The sequence below is a fragment of the Paramormyrops kingsleyae genome, chromosome 12, assembly GCF_048594095.1.
Source record: "Paramormyrops kingsleyae isolate MSU_618 chromosome 12, PKINGS_0.4, whole genome shotgun sequence".
In the NCBI taxonomy this organism is placed as follows: Eukaryota; Metazoa; Chordata; class Actinopteri; order Osteoglossiformes; family Mormyridae; genus Paramormyrops; species Paramormyrops kingsleyae.
Genome location: NC_132808.1, coordinates 16473383 through 16494468, shown reverse-complemented (window position 1 = coordinate 16494468; position 21086 = coordinate 16473383). Strand labels below are relative to the sequence as shown.

General features: G+C 40.2%; 1 protein-coding gene and 1 long non-coding RNA gene across 5 annotated transcripts; one reads left to right on the top strand and one right to left on the bottom strand.

Moving 5' to 3' along the window:
• The first annotated feature begins 1044 nt into the window (after window positions 1-1044).
• LOC111845352 (N-acetylgalactosaminyltransferase 7-like) lies at window positions 1045-12272 on the top strand. 4 transcript variants are annotated; one of them, XM_023814707.2, is made up of 12 exons: window positions 1045-1346; window positions 2233-2696; window positions 4054-4220; window positions 4995-5125; window positions 5274-5353; window positions 6063-6245; window positions 6922-7039; window positions 7313-7435; window positions 8279-8497; window positions 9259-9357; window positions 9440-9568; window positions 9804-12272. In XM_023814707.2, exons 1-12 carry the CDS (start codon window positions 1227-1229, stop codon window positions 9939-9941), a joined length of 1971 nt encoding a protein of 656 aa, XP_023670475.1. In that variant the 5' UTR covers window positions 1045-1226; the 3' UTR covers window positions 9942-12272. The 4 variants fall into 4 exon arrangements, with proteins under 4 accessions (XP_023670475.1, XP_023670476.1, XP_023670477.1 ...); XM_023814708.2 differs by lacking the exon at window positions 6063-6245 and adding an exon at window positions 5695-5877; XM_023814709.2 differs by lacking the exon at window positions 1045-1346 and adding an exon at window positions 1376-1754.
• LOC111845354 (uncharacterized) lies at window positions 6681-10029 on the bottom strand. The gene is made up of 2 exons (XR_002838598.2): window positions 9949-10029; window positions 6681-7005 (listed from the first exon to the last, which is right to left on the bottom strand). It is a non-coding gene; the product is annotated as an uncharacterized lncRNA (long non-coding RNA).
• Window positions 12273-21086: the final 8814 nt, after the last annotated feature.

The window sequence follows — 21086 nt, the reverse complement described above, 5'->3', positions numbered from 1 at the left end:
AAAACCTTAAAAGTGTGAAGGAATAGTACAGTACATTTAAAATCAACACAATATATAACTTCTTGATAAAACACAACAAATACATGCGGCTGATGTTACTGGTGGATAAATAATAAAATAATAATCTTTGGTTTTCTTCTCTGCACAAACTTTTCATTGTAGTCTGAAATGCAAGATAAATCTTTCAGGGAAAAAGGAAAAGACATACATTAATTTTTTAGCAGATACAACAATAGTCAACCTTTTTTCGTAGTTGAGATGGATGATAATATATTTTAATATACAGAAATCACATCCCCATAGGCGTTTTATTCTCGGACAAATGAAATACTGTATTATGAAAAATAATTTCTGATATTTCTTGTGACTTTTTTGATTTTTTAAGTTTCTGATTATAACCATGAAATTGTATTAATGCTACAGTAATCAATAATCGCTTAATCTTTCAATGATAAGGTCGTGATGCTAGTTAATGTGATGGGGTGGAGAATGGTAAATAGCACGCTGCGCAGGATTGCACCCTTCTGGTCTTTTGCTGGGCACACACTACTGGAGACTAAAATTGCTTTTTAAAATGACAGTTTTCGGTAATTTTTTTGCTTCCTTAAAAAGAGACGCTGAAATTCTATTGCAATTTAAATTCACCTATTTATATGGTATATACCACTTATATGGTCAACTAGAATGTAGCCCAGTCCATTTTACGGCACACTCAATCGGACGCTAAAGAGCATTTAGAAATATGCTACCGTTCGACAGTGCTTTCTGGAGAAATTAGAAACACTGGCGAAAACCGAATGCATTTGCGACGCTGGAGATGAAAATCAAGCATGAACACCCCACTTTGATTCTAACAACGCGAAATAAATGACAGGTAAGTAATTATTGTGTATCATTATTTATCAATTTACATCAGAGTTCACGCCCGGCTTAATTTCATTTTTCAAAACAAGAAAACAAGCTGAGCATAATAATGAGGCGGGTCGTAATTGTCACTATTGTCGTGCAGTGCGTCAGCGCGCGCACGCGGGCGCGTGAGTTTGTATGTGTGTGTGTGTGTGTGTGTGTGCCATGTGCGGTGGCTGTCTGGGGCGCGACCATTACGAGAGGCACGGGGGCCGACTGGGACGGTGGCAGCAGCGCCAGGGCGGGGGAGACACGCTCGTCGAGCACAAGCTGCTGCCCCTCATTAATATACATGTATATGTCATTTAGCCGTAGTTAAAATGAGGTTAAAGGTTGGATTTATCCTTCGCAGTTTGGTAATCATTGGCACTTTTTTAGTCCTGGTCGTGCTGTGGTCCTCCCTTACGCCGAAAGCAAGCGACGACACTTTTGCTAAAGTGGTAGGTTGTTATGGTTTTTATTGGTAATGAAAGCGCCCGGTGTTGTCTCGTCGATGGACATTTGTTACTTGTTTGTCCTTCACTTTGGTTTCGGCTACTCGAGCGCCGCCGGTAAACGCGCGTGCAGTCCGGCTCGTTGTCATGGATACCTTATGTACCAAGCTAGTAAAGAGATAAGTAGTTAAAGCACAACTATGGGGACCTGTGGCTGCTTGTTTCCTCTCTGCATTATAGCAACTGTTTGTATGCCTGTACGTGAGCGGTAGTGGATGCCGGGTGCGATAAGTTGTGCTGCCATACTTGGTGCAATGGCAACCCGGAAGGCAGGCGTTCGGCGTACGGTTAGCATCGTTAAGCGAGCCGTGGCCTGGCTAGGCCCCGAAAACGGCGCACCATACGCCGTCTGAGGTGACATTTCTCAGCATTAACATTAATTAAGCATCAACGTAAAACGCCATCCGGAGTAAACAACATTTAATTGCGTGGAAATTATTTTGTTACTGGGCTCGCTAAAGTAGCGCGTCTCTGCGTTTAGTTAATGCACTTTCACTAAGCTGTTTGCGGGTTAGCATGCCGTCCAGTTTTATTAGAAATTGTCTGGTCAGATGCAAGCATGAGTGCAATAAATTTTACACGGTCTGTGGGAAGACTTGAAACGTTAGATCGTTTGGCTCTGGGATAACGCCATTGACGTGCTTAGGGTACTTAATTTAATGTCTTTTAATTGAAATGTTAACTTTAACTACTAATAAAAATAGGATGTGTAAAATATGCGCTGTGACAGCCTGTTTTCTGTGCAATAAATGCTCTGTTAATAAAAGAAATTATAAAGGCATAACTGTGATTTCAAGTTTGGCAGAGATTGATTCTTTCTCATCATTTCCAGGGCCAGGGTAATGCTGCTGATGTCTTGCCCAATGCCAAGAATAATATATTGGAAAAATTTAAACCTGTGGTTCCTTGGCCTCATGTTGAAGGAGTGGAGGTCGACCTGGAGTCCATCCGTCAGAAGCATGCAGGAGAAAATGAGATACATCAGCAAAAACGGGAATCTGGGGATGTTGTGCAGAATCAGCAAAATGTCATGCAGAAGCAGTATGCTACTTTTAAACCCCACAGCCACCCGTACTCCAACCCTGTCCTGAAACGAGGTATTTTGGGCAACTTTGAGCCGAAGGAACCTGAACCTGATGGAGTGGCAGATGGCCCAGGGGAAAGAGCCAAACCGTTTGTTCTGGGTCCAGACTACAAGGATTCCATACAGGACAGCATCAAAGAGTTTGGCTTCAATATGGTGGCCAGCGACATGATATCCCTGGACCGCAGTATCAGTGACTTGCGGCATGAAGAGTGAGTAAAACCACCTAGTTACCCTTGTGGCTGTTCATGGCTGCTCTTGTTGGACGCATGTTGTAGAAGGGATTTCAATTCATTTACATCTCAGCTATTAAATTGTTACCATCAGAGTGCTAGCATGTTTACAGTGCTTGTTTTTGCTGCCTGATTTACAGCTGACATCTAAAAACGTAAAATGGAAAAAAAAAAGACGTCTCTTCCTAAAAATAAAGCATTTCAATGATGAATAATGACAAAAATACATATAATGAACCCAGAATAAGTAATTTGTTTCAAAAAGTGTTTCTGGCATATTGGGTCTATTGATTCTTTAGCTGCAATGGTCTCTTTGACCTCGAATTACATGCTTTACAGTACCACATTGGACACATGCGCAATCATCTATACAAAATTCTGATATGTAATTGGCCATTTAGTAACCAGACATGTACATTTCAGAATAATTAAAGGAGTGTCCTATTTCATATTTTTTATATACTGATTTCAGTTTTCTAAATACTTATTTATTGGGATATATTTCTCTGGGCTGCTTTCACTCTTGTTTCACCTATTTTTGGTTATTTAGGTTTATTTGAGTATTGCAGCTGTTATTTTGGCATGTGCACATTGTCCACTGCACAATTTGTTACAAGCGTCTGAGTACATTTAGCAAATCAGAAAAGCATATTGCTAGACATGCTGGCCGTCTAAATATAAAGAGGCAACTTATAACAAATGTTATGAAAACTGAAATGTATATGCCACGGCACTGATATGGTTTTGTTGTTCATCAAGCAGTGTTCTTTTTGCTTTTATCAGAAAGGTCAAAGGTGGCAGCTGTTGAAATACACCCCTTTGCCTGCCTATCTGAATGTTGTCTGGGTGGATCCTTAGAGATCCTGAGTATTTCACAATACTAAGAATGAAAAGATCATATCTGTGGTCTTGGCAAGACCGGTTTTGCTAACTTGCTTTCCAAAAACGAACATGGGGCGCGAGGAATTCTGGGACTGTTCTCGTTCTGGCGAGGATGCAGCCGATGCATCCTTTATGTTTGACGTGGAGGAAGAATGACGTCCGGGACCTTTTACCGTCCTCTGTACTTCTGTTCTTAGTATTGGAATTGGTCTTGGGCAGTGGAAGATGATGTAAAATGGGTACGTGAGAACCCAAGTATGGTCAAGTACGCATATTGAGAAACACCCTATGAGAAAAAGAAAGTCAAATGGAGAACCAGCCTCCTTTAGGTTAATCCCAGGTTTTCCCAGGTTTGCTTAAGGTGTTCACTTTGGGTCTGACAGCTGTAGGAACTTACAAATTGAGCCATGCCTGTATTGCTTAGCATTGTGTTGTCTTGTTTTTCTCCTTTTAGATGCAAATACTGGCACTACGATGAGAATTTGCTGACCTCGAGCGTCATTATTGTCTTCCATAACGAGGGGTGGTCCACACTGATGAGGACCGTGCACAGCGTCATCAAAAGGACGCCCCAGAAATATCTTGCTGAAATTGTTATGATTGATGACTTTAGCAATAAAGGTAGTGATGGAAGTGTCTGGGAGGGAGGGGGGAGCTATTACTTGAATGAAGCATTTTGTTGACTCCAGGGTTCCAGCATCTTGGCCATTTATTTACCCACAATACACCTCACTGCATTGCTATAGTCTGTTCAGCTCTGACAGCAGCTATAATCATATCAGGACACAGTGGAAACCTTTTGTTATAATCGCAGATGGAACATTCCCATTATGGTTTCCACGTCATCACTAATAAACCTTCTTATGGATGATATCACCTGACTTTGATACCACTTTCTGTTATCAAATTAAATATGATTCGCTAAATTGTATTTGAGGTGGTGGCCAGTCGTTCTGTCACACATTTAAAAAATGTGCTGCATGCTCTGTGGATCTGCACAAGTGATCTCATACATGCATAATGAGAAAAGGAAAGCCGGGTCACATGGCAGTGAAAGGCAAAGTGCACTTTTTAACACCAGCCGTGTATTCACGGCCTGTTATCTTATCACGGTTAGGTGTTTGCTGTAAATGATTAATTAAATATCCGGGAGCTTAGTGTTGAACAATCTGCTTTTGCTTTCCGTGTTTATACTAAAATAATATAAGGCTGGGGAGAACTGCCATAGTTTTTGTGTTCTATATAATGCATTTGATAATAATTGTAGAAGATGTTGAATTTTCTAGGCGCTGGTGCTTAAATGCCGCTAGGCATTACGTGCTGCTAATGATGGATAAATATGGCCCTTTTGCTCATTGTGTGGTGCTAATTTGCATTTTTCACATTTATCCCCAGTGCACTTGAAAGAGAGGCTGGAGGAGTATATCAAGCAGTGGAACGGCCTGGTTAAGCTGTTCCGCAATGAGAAGAGGGAGGGCTTAATCCAAGCCCGGAGCATTGGAGCCCGGAAGGCCACATTAGGCCAGGTGAGTTTTGCTGGTTTCTCATTGCTGCTGATACGCATTTATACCTTTACATGTCTGCGGACCAACCAGAATTCACTGCAGAGTATGTGGCAGGTCGAATTTTATGATGCGGGTAAGGCGTAACAACGGTCTCTGTGTCCCTCCCCAGGTGCTCATCTACCTGGACGCTCACTGTGAAGTCGGAGTGAACTGGTATGCACCTCTGGTGGCCCCCATTTCAAAGGACAGGTAGCGCACAGACCATGAAAGATTATTGATGTTGTTTTGCTGTTGTTCATGTTGTTTATAAATGTTTTTTAATTATAGGAAATGTTGGTGTAATGAATAGTCATATTTATCGATGGGCATATATGCTTTGCCGTGCTGTTATTTCACTGAAGATTTTTTTTCTCCACCCGAGCAGTTTCTGTGAGCTGTTATCTTGTAAGAGTTCGAAAACAATTTTCAGAGTGAACAGTTCTGTTTGAACTTCCTCAGAGAAAACAGCTGTACTTGGTGGAATTTTGCTCTGTCAGTGTTTTCGATAATTGAAACAATGTAACGAATGTCGTTTCTTGTTAATGTTGCAGAACCGTTTGCACAGTTCCTTTAATAGATTACATAGACGGAAATGATTATACCATAGAACCGCAGCAAGGTGGGGATGAAGATGGGTTGGCCAGAGGTGCCTGGGACTGGAGTTTGTTGTGGAAGCGGGTGCCTTTGAACAGCAAGGAAAAGGCTAAGAGAAAGCATAAGAGTGAACCATATCGGTAAAGCACCCAGGATTAATTCCCTCATCCCTTATGTCCATTTATGTCCTTTGTCTTTACCCCCCCCCCCCCCCCCCCCCCCAAACCCCCTTTTTGCTCTTGTCCCGTGTTTGCCGGTGATGTCTGTATGATGCATGGATACCGCAAACACGCCCCACCTCCATACAATGGGCTATCCGCCTCAGAACCGTGTGCACGGTGCCTCTCATTGACTCCATAAACGGCCAGACTTACACCATTGAACCACAAGGGGGCGGGGATGAAGATGGCTTTGCCAGAGGAGCGTGGGACTGGAGCATGCTTTGGAAACGTGTCCCCCTCTCAGACAGGGAGAAGCAGAGGAGATCCTTTAAAACTGAGCCATATCGGTAATTCATGAATAGGAGATTAATCACGTGTGAGCTGCAGTCTTGTTGCTTCTTGCCTTTTGGTGGAGGGACTTTTTGGTAGCTTGGCTTGCTTAACTGCACCGGGGGCAGGACTGTGGCACTGCATAGTGTTTCATGCAAGCTAAGGCCATTGTGGAACACTAAAGCCAACTTTCAGTCCCACAGGGGGCCCTGAGGTTTCACAGCAATGCAACTGTTTCACTGCTCTTGTATAGTTACAAGCTTCCTAACAACACTATTACTAACTACTACTGACAGTCTTTTGTTACCCATGCATCTAATTTTTTCTCAAGTCAGGTTTTTCAACTTTGGTTCTGATTGAATTAATCGCATAACTAAAATCAACTATATTAAATATATAGTTCGATGCAACTTTTTTTCAGATCTTTGCACAACTTACAAGAGTCCTTCAAATCCATCAGTGTGATTTTTAATATTATGTTTAAATCATACTAAATCCAGCAGGACCAGAGTTGAGAGCCTTTCCCTTAGACCAAGATAGCACTTGCTTTTAGCTTTAATACTGTCTCATCAATGGTGGAGAAATGAGTTGGTCACACACATCTTCAGACTTGCATTCCTTAGTACATCCTTTCCTCAGCTGGTAAACTTTTGGATATGCTGCTGCTCTGGTCTGACACTCGTTTCCCTCCAGGTCTCCTGCTATGGCTGGTGGTCTGTTTGCTATTGAGCGAGATTTCTTCTTTGAACTGGGGCTGTATGACCCTGGCCTGCAGATCTGGGGAGGAGAAAACTTTGAGATCTCTTACAAGGTATAACAGTTTCTTTTTGTACCTTCTAGTGTGAAACTTCTATGCGTATATGTGTCATTCTGCATAATACGGTACACAAGCTTAGTGGAATACCAGACGGCTATAAATAAACTGTTAGGTGCGCAATAAAAACATGAAATTGATCATGAATTGATTTTTTTTTTTTTTTTTTTTTTTAAATAAATCAGAACATGGCATTTTTCTTGCAAGTCACTAGTGATTAGCCATGCAATGTCATGTAATTATGATTTCCTCCCCCCCCCAACCACATAGATTTGGCAGTGTGGTGGTCAGCTGCTGTTTGTGCCCTGTTCTCGAGTTGGACATATATATCGTCTCCATGGTTGGCAAGGAAACCCGCCCCCCGCTCACGTGGGCTCCTCCCCCACGCTAAAGGTACGCTTCGTACGAAGGCCTTTAGCAGCTATCGTCAGTCTCTATTCACGATACACAAAGGGAAATTTCCTCTATAAAGAACTGTGCACAAGTTTTAAGCGGTCAAAAGAAATGTTTAAAGCTGTTTATCTGGGTAGTAAGTGTATATGTGCTCACAACAAAAAAAGAAACGCAATTTAATATTAAAATGTATTAAAATTAGGAGTAACATGATACAAAACTAACAGGGATTTCTTCTGTTCTCCAAAAAGTTACTGATATCTTGCTGGATTGCTAGATGAACACCGCTTCAGTTCCCAAACTTCTCCTCAGGGGCACCTCAGCCATTCCATGTGTTTGTTACATTTGACCACCTGCTCACTTCGTTGACTTTTTAAATGTATTTAGAAAGTCAAATATCAATTAGCCATATGAGGTGGGATAGTCTTCCAGTCAAAAATACATGGGTGTACTAGAGCAGGGGTGTCAAACTCCAGTCCTGGGGGGCCGGAGCCTTGTGTAGCTTAGTTCTTTCCCTGTTCCACCACAAATGATTCAGCTCAACAGCTATGTGGCAATTAGCACGAGAAGTTGAATCAGCTAGATGTGTTAAACGAGGGGAAACCCAAAAATGTGCAGGGCTCCGGCCCCCCAGGACTGCAGTCTGACACCTGTGTACTATAGGGTTGCTGCAAAGACTTTAGGAGAGGCTTTGAAACGTCTAACATACTTTGGCAGATGTAATAACTGTACAACAAAGTTCATTTAAACATTTCCTTTGACTTCCTAAGACTTTTACGCTGTACTCTATCTGTGTCCTTTTACCTAAAAAAATAAATGTGTGTGTTCTTGTCCTTCCACCAGAACTATGTGCGTGTAGTTGAAGTATGGTGGGATGAGTATAAGGACTATTTCTACGCCAGTCGACCCGAAACCCAGACTCTGGCTTACGGAGACATCAGTGAGCTGAAACGATTTCGAGAGGAGCACCATTGTAAAAGCTTCAAGTGGTTTATGGAGGAAATCGCTTACGACATCCCAACTCACTATCCACTGCCTCCCAGAAATGTTGATTGGGGAGAGGTATTGGTTAAAACTTCCTATTCCTAAACATTTTTATTTAGTGCTATTATAAAAATGCCATTGTGTTTATTAGTGCTGATTTACAATTCAGGATGACATTTTTCTTTGTTGTTAGGATCCTGTATCAAACATTATTCTTTTTAGGTTTGTAAAATACTGTGCCTGGCCAAAAACTAAACACTGTTTGAATTTAAATCAGCAAGTACGTAAAAGCCAGTGATTGCTGAGCTGTAATAATGACCCAATGTTATGCAGCAATAAAGTGAAGTCAGCTGAGTACCTGAATCTACTGAATGGCCAGGTTATCCCAGCAATATTTTTTTTTCTTTCCTAATGGCATGGGCAATATTCCTGGATGATCCAGGAATTTTTTGCCAAAATTCATCAGGCTCGAATTGTCAAAGACTGGTTCAGGGAGCATGAGGAATCATTTTCACACATGATTTGGCCACCACAGAGTCTTGACCTTAACCTCATCGAATGTTTTTGAGTTGTGCTTAAGAGGACTTTACGCAGTGGTTCAATTTTCCTATCATAAATACATGATCTTGATGAGAAATTAATGCAAGTATGTATGGAAAAAAATGTTGAGATGCTGCATAAGCAAGTGGAAGCGATGCATTGATGAATGTGCCCCATAATCAAAGCTAAAGGCGAATGAAATCTTAGTGTGTGCGATTTTTATTTATTTATTTTTGGCCAGCCAGTGTATTACAATCTTTTTCATGTCTAGTGATAATGTTTATGAATTTCCCTTTCAGGTTCGTGGATATGAAACTAACTACTGTATAGACAGCATGGGCCACACAAACGGCGGAAATGTGGAGACCGGGCCCTGTCACAGGATGGGCGGAAACCAGGTTAGCGAAGCACTTTCCTTTTCGTTAACGTAAGCTTTACGAGTGAAGTTCAGCAGTATCATTTTGTTGTATTTTTTTCCAGCTATTTCGAATAAATGAAGCCAGTCAGCTCATGCAGTATGACCAGTGCCTGACAAAGGGAGCTGATGGGTCATCAGTAATAATAACTCATTGCAACTTGAATGAGTATACTGAGTGGAAGTATTTTAAGGTGAGTATATCGTAAAGCTGGCTACAAACTATCCTTAGTAGTGCCATAGCGTGACTACTGATGATTTTATGAATGCAAGTAGGCTCTGCTGGAATTTTAGGCTCAATCGGTCAATATTGTCAATCTGTTATTCATCACTATTAATTTTTACTAATTTTTATCAGTTCGCGTAACGTTTCATAAGTTAAAAAAAAAAAAGATTTAATTTTATTTTATTTATTTTTTGCCCTGACAGGATCTTAATAGGTTTACATATATTCCTACTGGGAAATGCTTGGATCGATCAGATTTGTTGCACAAGGTTTTCATCGCCGATTGCGACCGAAGCAAAAACAGTCAAAAGTGGGAAATGAACAACATCGTGGCAGTGTAGCACTTACACAGACAGCTTCTTGAAAGTTGTGGATCAATTTCTGGAGCCACCAGATGCCTGCACAACTGCTGCATTTAGAAGTCTAGTAAAATGGAAGAGGAGAATTATGGGAAATATATCCTCCTGTTTTTGAACTGTTTACAGATCCAATTTGAAACATTTTCCCATTATAGGTCTTGTTTACATGTTTTCTTGATCTCCATGTCTTTGAAGGTATTTCTTGGGAATTACTCAGGGTATGAAGTGTGTGTTGCTTTCCTGTATCATTTGAGAATCCCACTTCAGTGGGTACCAACACTCCTTTTTCAGCAAATTAATTGCATACATTTTTGTTTACCTTGTGTCCTGCTGGTTTAAACTGGAATATGAAGAAGTCAGCTTGCAGTTTAGCGGTTTTTGGAAGTGATCATGCCAGGGAATGGCAGTAGAGTTAATTCCAAGGAGAAAGTCTGTATGCTAACCTCAATATTACTTTAGTAGAATGATCTGTGTGAAAAGATGGGGGGTAGAGCTAGGGCAGTGCTTCCCAACCCAGGCCTCAGGAACACCCCCCCAAACAGTCCAGGTTTTTATATAGCTCCCTCCCAGCTTCCTGCCAGACAGTACACATTTTTGTTCCCTCCCAGCTCCCAGCCTGGGGGTCCCCAAGGACTGTCTTGGGAAACAATGAGCTAGAGGACCTTGACTCCTGTACCTGAGGACTGCATGCTATGCTGCTAATTCTGTCCAGCTAAGTTTTTAATTAACCCTTTTCCTTCTACTTCGTTGCTATCTTAAATGATTTAGGTTTTCTGAAACCAATAGTGGATGGGGCGGTGGCTCAGTGAGTTGCACTGTTGATTCACTCCTCCGGGCCTGAGGGTTTGAATCCTGCCTCTGCTTTGTGTGTGAGGTGTCTGCAAGCTCTGTGTGTGTGTGTGTGTGTGTGTGTGTGTGTGTGTGTGTGGACCCTGCCATGCACCTATAACCCAATGTCCCTGTACTGGCTAAGTGATTGGAGATGGATAGATGGGTGAACACGCTGTTTCAGCTCTCACTATACTTTTCAGTCATACTACTTGATCCAGTACTGGATCATGGGGGCTTAGAGCCTGTCACAGGCATCTCTAAGCACAAGGCTGGGGATCACCCATGGTGGGATGCCAATATATTGCAGGGATGTTAACAAGTGATCCATGAATTTATAATTGTGTTTTTTTTTTCTTCTGATCAACAGCTTAATCAGCATAAAATAACACTGCAGACAGCCAGGATCTGAACTTGAGATTCCTGCTGTACTGTAAGGTGCTTAAGCTTAGATGTCAGTTAAATTAGCCTGATAACAATGGAATAATTAAGTTTGCAAAGTAATTACAGAATGTATGGATTTTGACTTTTTCATTCTAATTTTTTTATTTTTTTTTTGCCAATGAAATCAATCACCATAGTTTATTTTTTTAAGGTTCACTCTGGAAGTTTGAGAACTTTTTGCCCCCGAGTTTCCAGTTGAAGATTAAAAGTGCAGAACTATTCTAATGTTGCATGTTTAGATGATTTAAATAAATTATGTTTACTGGTAATAGATATCAACCCTTTTGAATATTATTTAAAATAACAATCAGAAGGGTTGAAACCTATTTAAATTTTAAATAACATTTTAAATGTCACAATTTCCCTTTCATAAAAATCTATAGCTTTTATGTTGGAACAGTGAAATCCAACAAAGTGCTGAGAAATATCTTAATTATATGATTACATGGATTGTTTTTATTTGCTTTTTTGTCAGTGCGGGTGATGAAAATGGTTTCCAGATTTCCTGTGATGTTATTTTCTTATATTGGCAAGAATAAATACGTAATAGTCAGTCAGACTGAGGAATTTGAACGTACCACCCTAGGAATAACATTGATACCACATTGGTGTCATATTATACGGGCATTTGAATTTTGTCTGCAGTGACTCCGTTTTCCAAGGAAGAGACATATGTTAATAATTTTTTTTTAGATGTTTTACATTGGCCCACATATATGGATAGAATGTCAATATGTCCATTTTTTCCCCTTTTTTTCAGGCGTGTATTGAGAAATATATAGATTTTTTTCCCCCAAATTGATTACAGTGTATTTCTCTTCTGTATGGAATCCCTGTCAATTGATTTAAAAATTGATAAATAAAAAATAATGGTATAGATGGGAAACCAGCTGTGCATATCCATTCTTTTTATACCATGTAAATAAAGATATTTCTTATGTCATAAGCAGGACATGGTTTTTGTATATATCTAACTTGCATCCTTACCTAATACTGGACCCCCTGTACACCTGTGGAAATTAAACAGTATCTTTTTACTTATGCTTGATCTCTTTATTCCTACAGAACAGTGCACAATCACACAAAGTTTTTTTTTTTCCTGCAGAATCTTCAGTTAAAACGTTGTGGCTCTATGTTTAAAATAGTTTAGAAGCCACAGAATGGTTTGTGTGTCATGGGAAGCAGTGTGTGGCTGTGTGATTTGAGTCTCTTTGCCTGTCATTGGAAGGTCGCCAGTTTAAGCCTCAGCAGGAGAGTGATGTGACGGTCCCTTAACCTCAGCTCCAGTGGGGCTGCATGCCAGCTGAACCTCTGCCGGGACCCCCGAGCTTCATCTCACCTGTATGTGTTTCTTGGATAGAGAGGTAAGGAGGACACACTGGTTACAACACATTGCCATTCCCAGCACATGATGAACCACCTCAGGGATGAGAACCTGAGTGCAGCCATGTGGCGGGTGATACCTCAGCACCACACTAGTCCAAATGGAAGTGAGAGTTTTTTTAATTAGAACTGGGGAGAAGATAAAAGTAAAATACAAAATGAACAAACTGGAATCGTCTTACGGTAAATTTTCGCCGATTTGGTGTGGACTCTGGCACATTAGAGAGGCGTGTGCATTCCAGGGGCGGAAAATTATTTTATCATATGGATAAGTTATTCTTACGTGATGTTTGGTTGTGAAACGGCACCCTTAACAGTGTTAGGCTTATTTTAAATTATGGCATCTTTATTATTTGAAGCTTTTTAAATCGTTCTTATATCGCATCATTTCACGACGTGCTGCATGTGAGGTCATTGCGATGTCACGATACACATCGCAGCCCGATCACCCCCACAGCTGTTAGAGTATAGGGCAACACATTAGGCTACTTAATAGCATATTACTCATTTCACAGGCATGCGGTTTCAAAATGTCATTTCTAAAATCAACATCAACATGCTTCCTTGTTACACCAAGTTATTTCATAGCAACTTCCTTATGAGTGTCATTTAATTTTTATAACGGAATTTATGGCGTCACATTAGAGTCAAAACTCACACGCGTAAATATGCCACTCGCGAGCGCCAAGTCAAAACTCACACGCGTAAATATGCCACTCGCGACCGCAAAGTCAAAACTCACACGCGTAAATATGCCATTCGCGAGCGCAAAAGTGAAACTCGCGAGCACAGGACGAAGAGCTGCATGTGCGTTCATCATAACATCCTTCGGTTGCTCTCTGCGCTCGAGGGAAATTTCTGCGCTCGCGTTCTGCCGGAGGGAGGTTTTCACAGTTTGGGGGCGGAGTCATGCCGTTTCTGACAGCGAACGCTATTGGCGGATGAAGTATGGTTTATCTATGTTATAAGTATAATTTCCCCGATTCTCATTGCCCCCTTGCCTGTTTCCCCATCAATATAAAACAGATACAGTTACAGAATGCAGCGACAAACGTTATTGGGATGCTGAGGCAGGTATTAGCTTCGGCATCTCCATACAGTAAAGTAACGTTATCATGTGTTACGAGTTTCCATAGACCATACATAATTACTACACCTCATCATGCAACCACTTACGATGAGTATTACTAACGTAGTTGTAGCATTTTGTATTTTGATGCTTTCAGTTGCTATTTGAACGTTGTGGGTTAGCTAGACTATTCTGTTCTATAGTACTTATATGTACAATGTAATGCCCCTTAGGGAATTGATTTTCAAAAAATATCTTCACATGGGGACACACCGAGTTGTCCATTAATCATTTATACTGCATCATTATTAAGATGACTTGTTAAATGATAAACAGACCTTTTAATATTATTCAAAATTATGAGAAAGAATTTCTTATAAACTTTTCTTCATTGCTTTAAATTTTCAAGAAATTCAAACCTGGCCTTATTCTCGTCCAGCCTGCTGGATGACCTGCCTGAGGCAGCAGACGTGGTTGGCTGGACCTGCCTGAGGCAGCGACGTGGTTGGCTGGACCTGCCTCATGACCCCTTCTGTTCTTTGGCCTGTCTGCTGCCTTGTGCCCGGGGGTGCCTGTTCCCCTCGTGTTAACGTATGGCCTCTCTGAACCTGAGCTGCATCTACGTTATCAGTTTAACAAGTCATCTAAATGCTGTCTAAATGATTAACTTAAAGTAAATGGACAAAGTCAGTACTAAAAACATTACACTAAAGTCTTTATCTGGAACTAGTTTATAATACCTGATACCATGGAGACAACTCAGTGTGTCCCCATGTGAAGATATTTCTAAAATCAGGGTTCGTACACATTTTTACCATTACATTTCCATGACTTTTCCATGACTTAAAGGTAAATATTCATGACTTAATAAACAGTAGTTCTGAGGCACTCACAAGGAATATGTTTTAAAAGCCTTTATTTAAACTTGGCTATCCATTAAAAACATGCCAACATGTTTCAGCCTCTGTGGCCTTCTTCAGGGCAAAAAAATGCTGTTAAATTTGGTGCTTTGCACCTTTAGCATGGCTAGATAGCGCTGCTTCTCCCATGTTCGAAATGTCGAACGTTTTATGGCAAAGTCTACATTTTGCTCGTCCCGGGTCCTGGTCTTTCTCAAGCCATGCATTATACTTTTCAGATTGAAGCCAAACATTATTAAAGCGACATTTTCCCGGCATTGTTTATTTTTGCTCAGCTGCAACTGAGTTGCCCCAAGCAGAGAACATGTCACGTGATCCCTGTCAGCACAAGTACGTAGGCAATACGTCGCATAAACGGCGGATGGTCGCATTTGGATCGCGTTCCATTACGAAGCATCGCGTTATTCGCGAAAACGTCGGATCGTCGCGGTGTTGAAAAGTGTTGAAAAGTGTTGCTCGCTTAAACGCCCAATGTGCAAATGACTGAAAAGCTACTAATGGTGCGTTCGTTTTTCTCTCGGAACTCGGAAATTCCGAGTTGAGTGACATCACGTCCGACAATCTCCCGTTCGAGCTACCCACATCTCGGAACAAACATGGCTGCCTCCATGAACACGTTGCTGTGTATTGTTGCTTTATATTTTAGCAGATTTGGTGTTTTACAAATGAAGAAAATGGAGAAATTTAGATTTTTCCGAGAGACAAACAAGAAACACGAACTAGTCAAACCACATTAAAAGCTTTCTAAAATATTTTAGTACATTCATAGCGATATTCTTTTTTCGAACAGTAAATTATGGTGCGTTCGATTATTTCTCTCCAAGTCGGAACTCGGATGAAAACGTCACGATACGTCACGAAAAACATCACTTCCCGTCGGAAACACGCCCCTTTTATGACGTTGAAGTCATATACCGACCTTAAAAAAACTTATCAGCGACGTAGCGCCGACGTACTTGTGCTGACTGGGATGTGACTGATCGCCCGAACGAAAAAATTATTGCAATTTGAAAACCAATATTATCAATTGAACAAATTCAAGTACACGGATATTTTTGAAAAACAAATTTCCATGACTTTTCCAAAACTTTCTGAGTTTATTCATTTTCCAAAACTTTTCCAGGCCTGGAAATTGCCATTTTAAAATTCCATGACTTTTCCAGGTTTTTCATGACCGTACGAACCCTGTAAAATATATAGGGCCAAATTTCTCTCATTAAATATTTCCGTAGCAGTCGAAAAAGTTTTTTTTTTTTTTTGCAAAATAGTATATTTCATATTAATTGATTGCACTCTAATTAAGGGTTTGGATTATTGTGTAATGACAGGAAACAGTGAAAAACAAACAGGAAACAGCTTGTCCGAATTGTCAAATACGGTACAAGTTTATTTTAAATCACGTGCTCAAAAAGATCCGTAAAAATGAACACCGAACATCTTATCTGAATTAGGCTACCTCATCATCGTTATCACAAATTCAACCATCTATCAGTTGTTAAACTAATCGAGTTAACAGTTTTGACATTGTTTTTGGCATTTGGCTTGTAGTTCAATAATAATTTTAAGGATCACCAGATGTCAACACCGTGGTGAATTCTGACATATCAGACAGACGCAGTGTACATTTATAGTTATAAGGGATTTGCCTTTGATCAAGAGACAGATTCAGTACCGAAGGAATGGATGCAGTTTTCTTGCCTGCAAAACAAAAGTCCTCATGACCTCGGGTCTGTACTTCTGTCTTTATTAAACATCGGTAATTATTAATATAGGCTGTTAAAGAAAATATGGTCTTCGATATATTACTCGTTATGTCTGCATGTTGCAGAAGTTCAAAATAGCTACATGTCTTTTTGCTCCTTTTGGCCCAGAATGAAACAACTTACCTAAAGCAAATTACAGGAAATCAAAACAGACGAAGAAGAAAAAGAAAGACGCACTTGATTTTAAGTCCAAAAATTTTAGCTTTTCAGTTCCGAAGCCCAAACATGCTGAGGCCATCCAGATCTTCTTTTTCCCTTCTTATATTTGCCATTCGATGAACAGTGAAGTCTCCCCTATAATAAACAATTCATTGGAAATTTTAAAAAGAATACAGAAAATGAATGTTATGTAATCCATACAGTATATATCCTACATCAATTTCATACAAACCTAAACAGTGCACAATATACAAACATTCGATGTAAAACATAGCTACACATTAAGGTGTATGCCTTTATTACGGTTTTGTTTCTTTATAACTTACCAATCCGTTATTTTTTACTCCTTTTGCACTTGAGTCCTCTCTGTCTGCGTTGGGGCCGTTCCTGGCTAGAAGGTCCATGAGAAAGGCGATGTAGCATGTAGCCAGCGTAAGTGTCTTAAGTTTAGATAGTTTGGTATCGGCGGGCACGTTGGGGATGCAGCCCCGGAGTCGAGCAAAAGCCCCGTTAATACTCAGCGCCCGGCGCCTCTCCGGTCGGTCATCCTTCCCCGTCTGCCTTACTGATTTGGATCCGATTTTCACAGCGCCAGACCCCGACTCACCTACAGGGTCCCAGGGTTTAACCCTCTGCGCTCTGTTGGAGTACTTACTACTGTATGGCACTTCCATTTGGTTCTGCGGAGATGTTTCCGCCTGGTTAATAAACCAGCCAAAGAAAAAGGGCGTTTCTTCGCGGGAGGTGGGACGGGTAATTATCATAGTGCATAACGGGATGGAGCGAAAAATCGTCCCATAATGTTCTTAATGGATCAGACGTCTCCTCTGCTAAAAAGCCTACAGCATGAGTCTAAAATGCTCTGCAATTGTGTATCTATATAGAGGAAATATTTACCAAAGTTAGGGAGGAACACAGGAAGCTAGACTGTGGAACAGAACAAGATAAGGCACTTAAAAAGGCTACTAACAAGACATGATGCAGGACAGGGGAGGACCAGAACTAATAATATCATAATACCAGACACGGGGGAATAAAATAAAATCTAAATATTAAACACTCATGACAGAGGGGGTATCTGCCTCTGAGCCACATTCTCAGCCCATTGAGCCCCAAGGCCATAGGGAAAAATACAGCAGGACAACACCAAATGGGAAAAGACACAGTAACCGAGCCTGAGAGCTGAGCCACACACTGCTGAATGGGGGCAAGTAATCATCATGGTCCATAATGGACAGAGATATAAATCCTCCAGTAATGGTCCTGGTGAAGCAAAAGTGCCCCTTGCTAAAGAAGCGATGAGGCTGCAAATTGGTATATGACCCTAAGAGCAGCTTAAACTTAATTAGAAGGAAAACTACCATATGACCCAGAGTCTCAGTATTTTCAGAGTAGTTTTAAAATATCGCTCATAAAACATCGGCTTTATTTTTTGACAAACATGAACCAGACGAATACTATGGTGAAAATATTTGTTACGATCCGGGTTATATAATTTGACGACTGTTCAATTTGTTTTCCACCCCTTTTCAATCAACTTGTCAATTTTTTTTTTTTACCTAAACATAGGACTTAGCACAAAGTCTGAGCCAATTGTCTATCCATCATAAGTAAATGCAACCAGGTGCACGTTCCTTCTTATCAATCATCTGCTAGAAATGTCAATCGCATTTCAAGAAAAAGGGCACCCTCTGAGAAGCTGTATGACAAAATCAGTGAAACGAGTGCGTTTTCTTAGCTGGTATCCCTCACTGCGTATATGTGACTGGCATCCCCTGGAGGGTGAGCCCTTATACCCCTTATAGCCTTATACCCCTTATAGCCTTATACCCCCTCTCAAATGGGATAGGCTCCAAGAAAGCCTTTCCAGGTTGGGAGATGGGCGATTTTCTTTTACTGTCACTTTATTTTTGCATGCATGGGTCAGATTGCTGTTGTTGTATTTAATCTAGGCCCTGCACGGCTCAGTGGTTAAGAATCTGTTTCTGAATCCAGAAGGACATGGATTCCGATCCCATGGTAGACAGAGCAACCATATCAGAGTTGGGTCCTGGAAAATCAATCAATCAATCAATCAATCAATCTATCTATCTATCTATCTATCTATCTATCTATCTATCTGTGTGTCAGTCTATCTGTCTGTGTGTCTGTCTATCCATCTGTCTATCTATCTCTGTGTGTATGTATCTCTGTGTAAGTGCTTCAAATGGCAGAAGTCAGTTCCAGGCCTGGGAGATGAGCCAGTCTGTGGTTTCAGAGTAACAGCAGAATGCTCCCCATCCATCTCATCTTATCAGGGCTGTGCGGCAGCGCAGAAGCCAGCCAAAGGCGACCAGGACTCTTACTCTGCTGCCTTCCCATAACCCTTAAGATACAGCTGTTGTGGCTTGTTGACAAGACCAAAGAGTCGGACATGTACATCAAATAGGGGAAAGGAGAGATTGGTGAACATACTTTATATGTATATGTATGTCCCCTTTAATGTTCTGCCCAGTCTGAGTATCAGAAAATGTTGTTATGTTTTGTTTGCGCTCAGCAATCAGGCCATGAGCAAATATGGTGAGTTCAGTATAAGCACCGCTTTCAGTGAAAAGGACAAGCTTCACCTGGAGGTCCTGAAATGAATAAGGAGTGACATTTTTTGTTTTCCTAGTAGAATTTGGCTCATGTCTCCAGTAAACCTCCATAGTTGGATATTTTCTAATGCAGATTAAGTACCCTGTGCAGGGAAAAAGCATTGCACTAGTACTTGCACCAATATGTTACTTGTTGTGTTTGTTTTTCAAAGATATGCAAAATTTAAATATTAAGTGATGGTAAACATAATTAATAATAAAATGTTAAACATAATTTGCAATATAAACACAACCCCTTAAACAATGTATTTTTTTTGCTGAGTCACTTACACCATTCCTTAATAAAGAATATGAGTAATCTGTCCATACGGGAACATTTTCTGTTATAAAAGGGATTTGTGGGAACAATGAGTAATAAAAAAATGAGAACAAATGAGTAATAAACTTATTACAGGACATCTGCGAAATCATTAAAAAGTAAAAGAAATTAGAATATTGTTTAACACATAAGATTTCAATAAAGTTAACGCACATGGTATAGCTGTTGGAACATATTTAAAAACCAGCAATGTCAAAGTAGTAGTGGTTAGAGTTACAACTACACGACCTGTGATTGTCCATTTCTCTATGTAGTGTCATATCTATTTACCATTTGAAAATATTCCAGAATGAAGGCAGTTAATCTTGTTTTGCAATGTATGTAATTCCAGAATTGCTATAATTAGCTCTCTCAATTCACAAGAAACAATCTACTTCTTTACACACATTTTCAGTTAACACTGAAAAGCTTTGGGGTTTCAAATCCCTCTTTGTATGTGTAGGTCATGTATGCATTGCATTGTGGGGACCAAATGTCCCCACAATGTGATAAAAACCTGTTATTTTGACATGGTGGTGGTATGTGTGTGTGTGTGTGTGTGTGTGTGTGTGTGTGGAGTTTACATGTGGGCCTCTCTGCAACCCTGACCAAGATAAGCATTTGGGAAATGAATGGACATTAAGACAGCATGATAACAACAAACCGCAGCAGTAAACCAACTGAAATGACCCCAGAGGCAATGGTGAATAGCATGGCTAATTATAACGCTGTTTTCTGTGCTGGTGGGGCTAAAATGTCCATTAGTAACTAATGCAGTATTGTTGTATTGCCATATTAATAATTCAGCATAAGCTGCAATAAATAAAGTACACTTTTAAGTTTAGTTAATCATTCTGGTGTTGACCCGCATCTAAATAGTAACATAATCAAAGGTTCCATAACATTTTGACTAGAAATGCAAGAGTTAGATGCTCTGAGTGAAGATAAATAAAAACAAAATATGTGTGTCTGTGTCTGTGTGTGTGTGTGTGTGTGTGTGTGTGTGTGTGTGTTTGTGCATGCCTGTGTCGCAGCATTTTTTCAAATGTGAAGGCTGTTAGGAAAGACTTTGAAGCATATAAACAACTGTGAGTACAGCTGGTGAGGAAACACAGGAACAGAAGCCAAAACTGATTATATTAAAAGTGCTTGTTCACTGAAAAAATGGGTGATGGTTTTAAAGGGAATTGTACTATCTCTGTTTATAGATTAGCTGATAATGCATATAAATAGCATTACAACATTCATGTTATTGTGGCACAGTGCTCGTGATTATACTTCTGGGAAAGGTCCACCATGGTCAGATTCATAAAATAATCCGTGAGATGAAGTTGACAATGGACAGCAGATTTATTTTACAATATATTGGTTAAACAGTATATTTAGGTAAACAGGAAATTAGCTCTTGACTCAAAAAGAATCCGGTGCAATGGACACAATATTCAACTAAAACTGGCAACACTTAGTTATTCTATGAAAAAGCATCATTGAGAAGTCATTTAATTTAAAATTTAGTTAATCCTGCTCCGTTATAAAAAAAAATAACAATTAAAAAAAAAATGTATTTACCAGAAAACGTAGAAAAGGTGACAATTAGTTACATACAGTGTTGGACTGGCTATCTAGC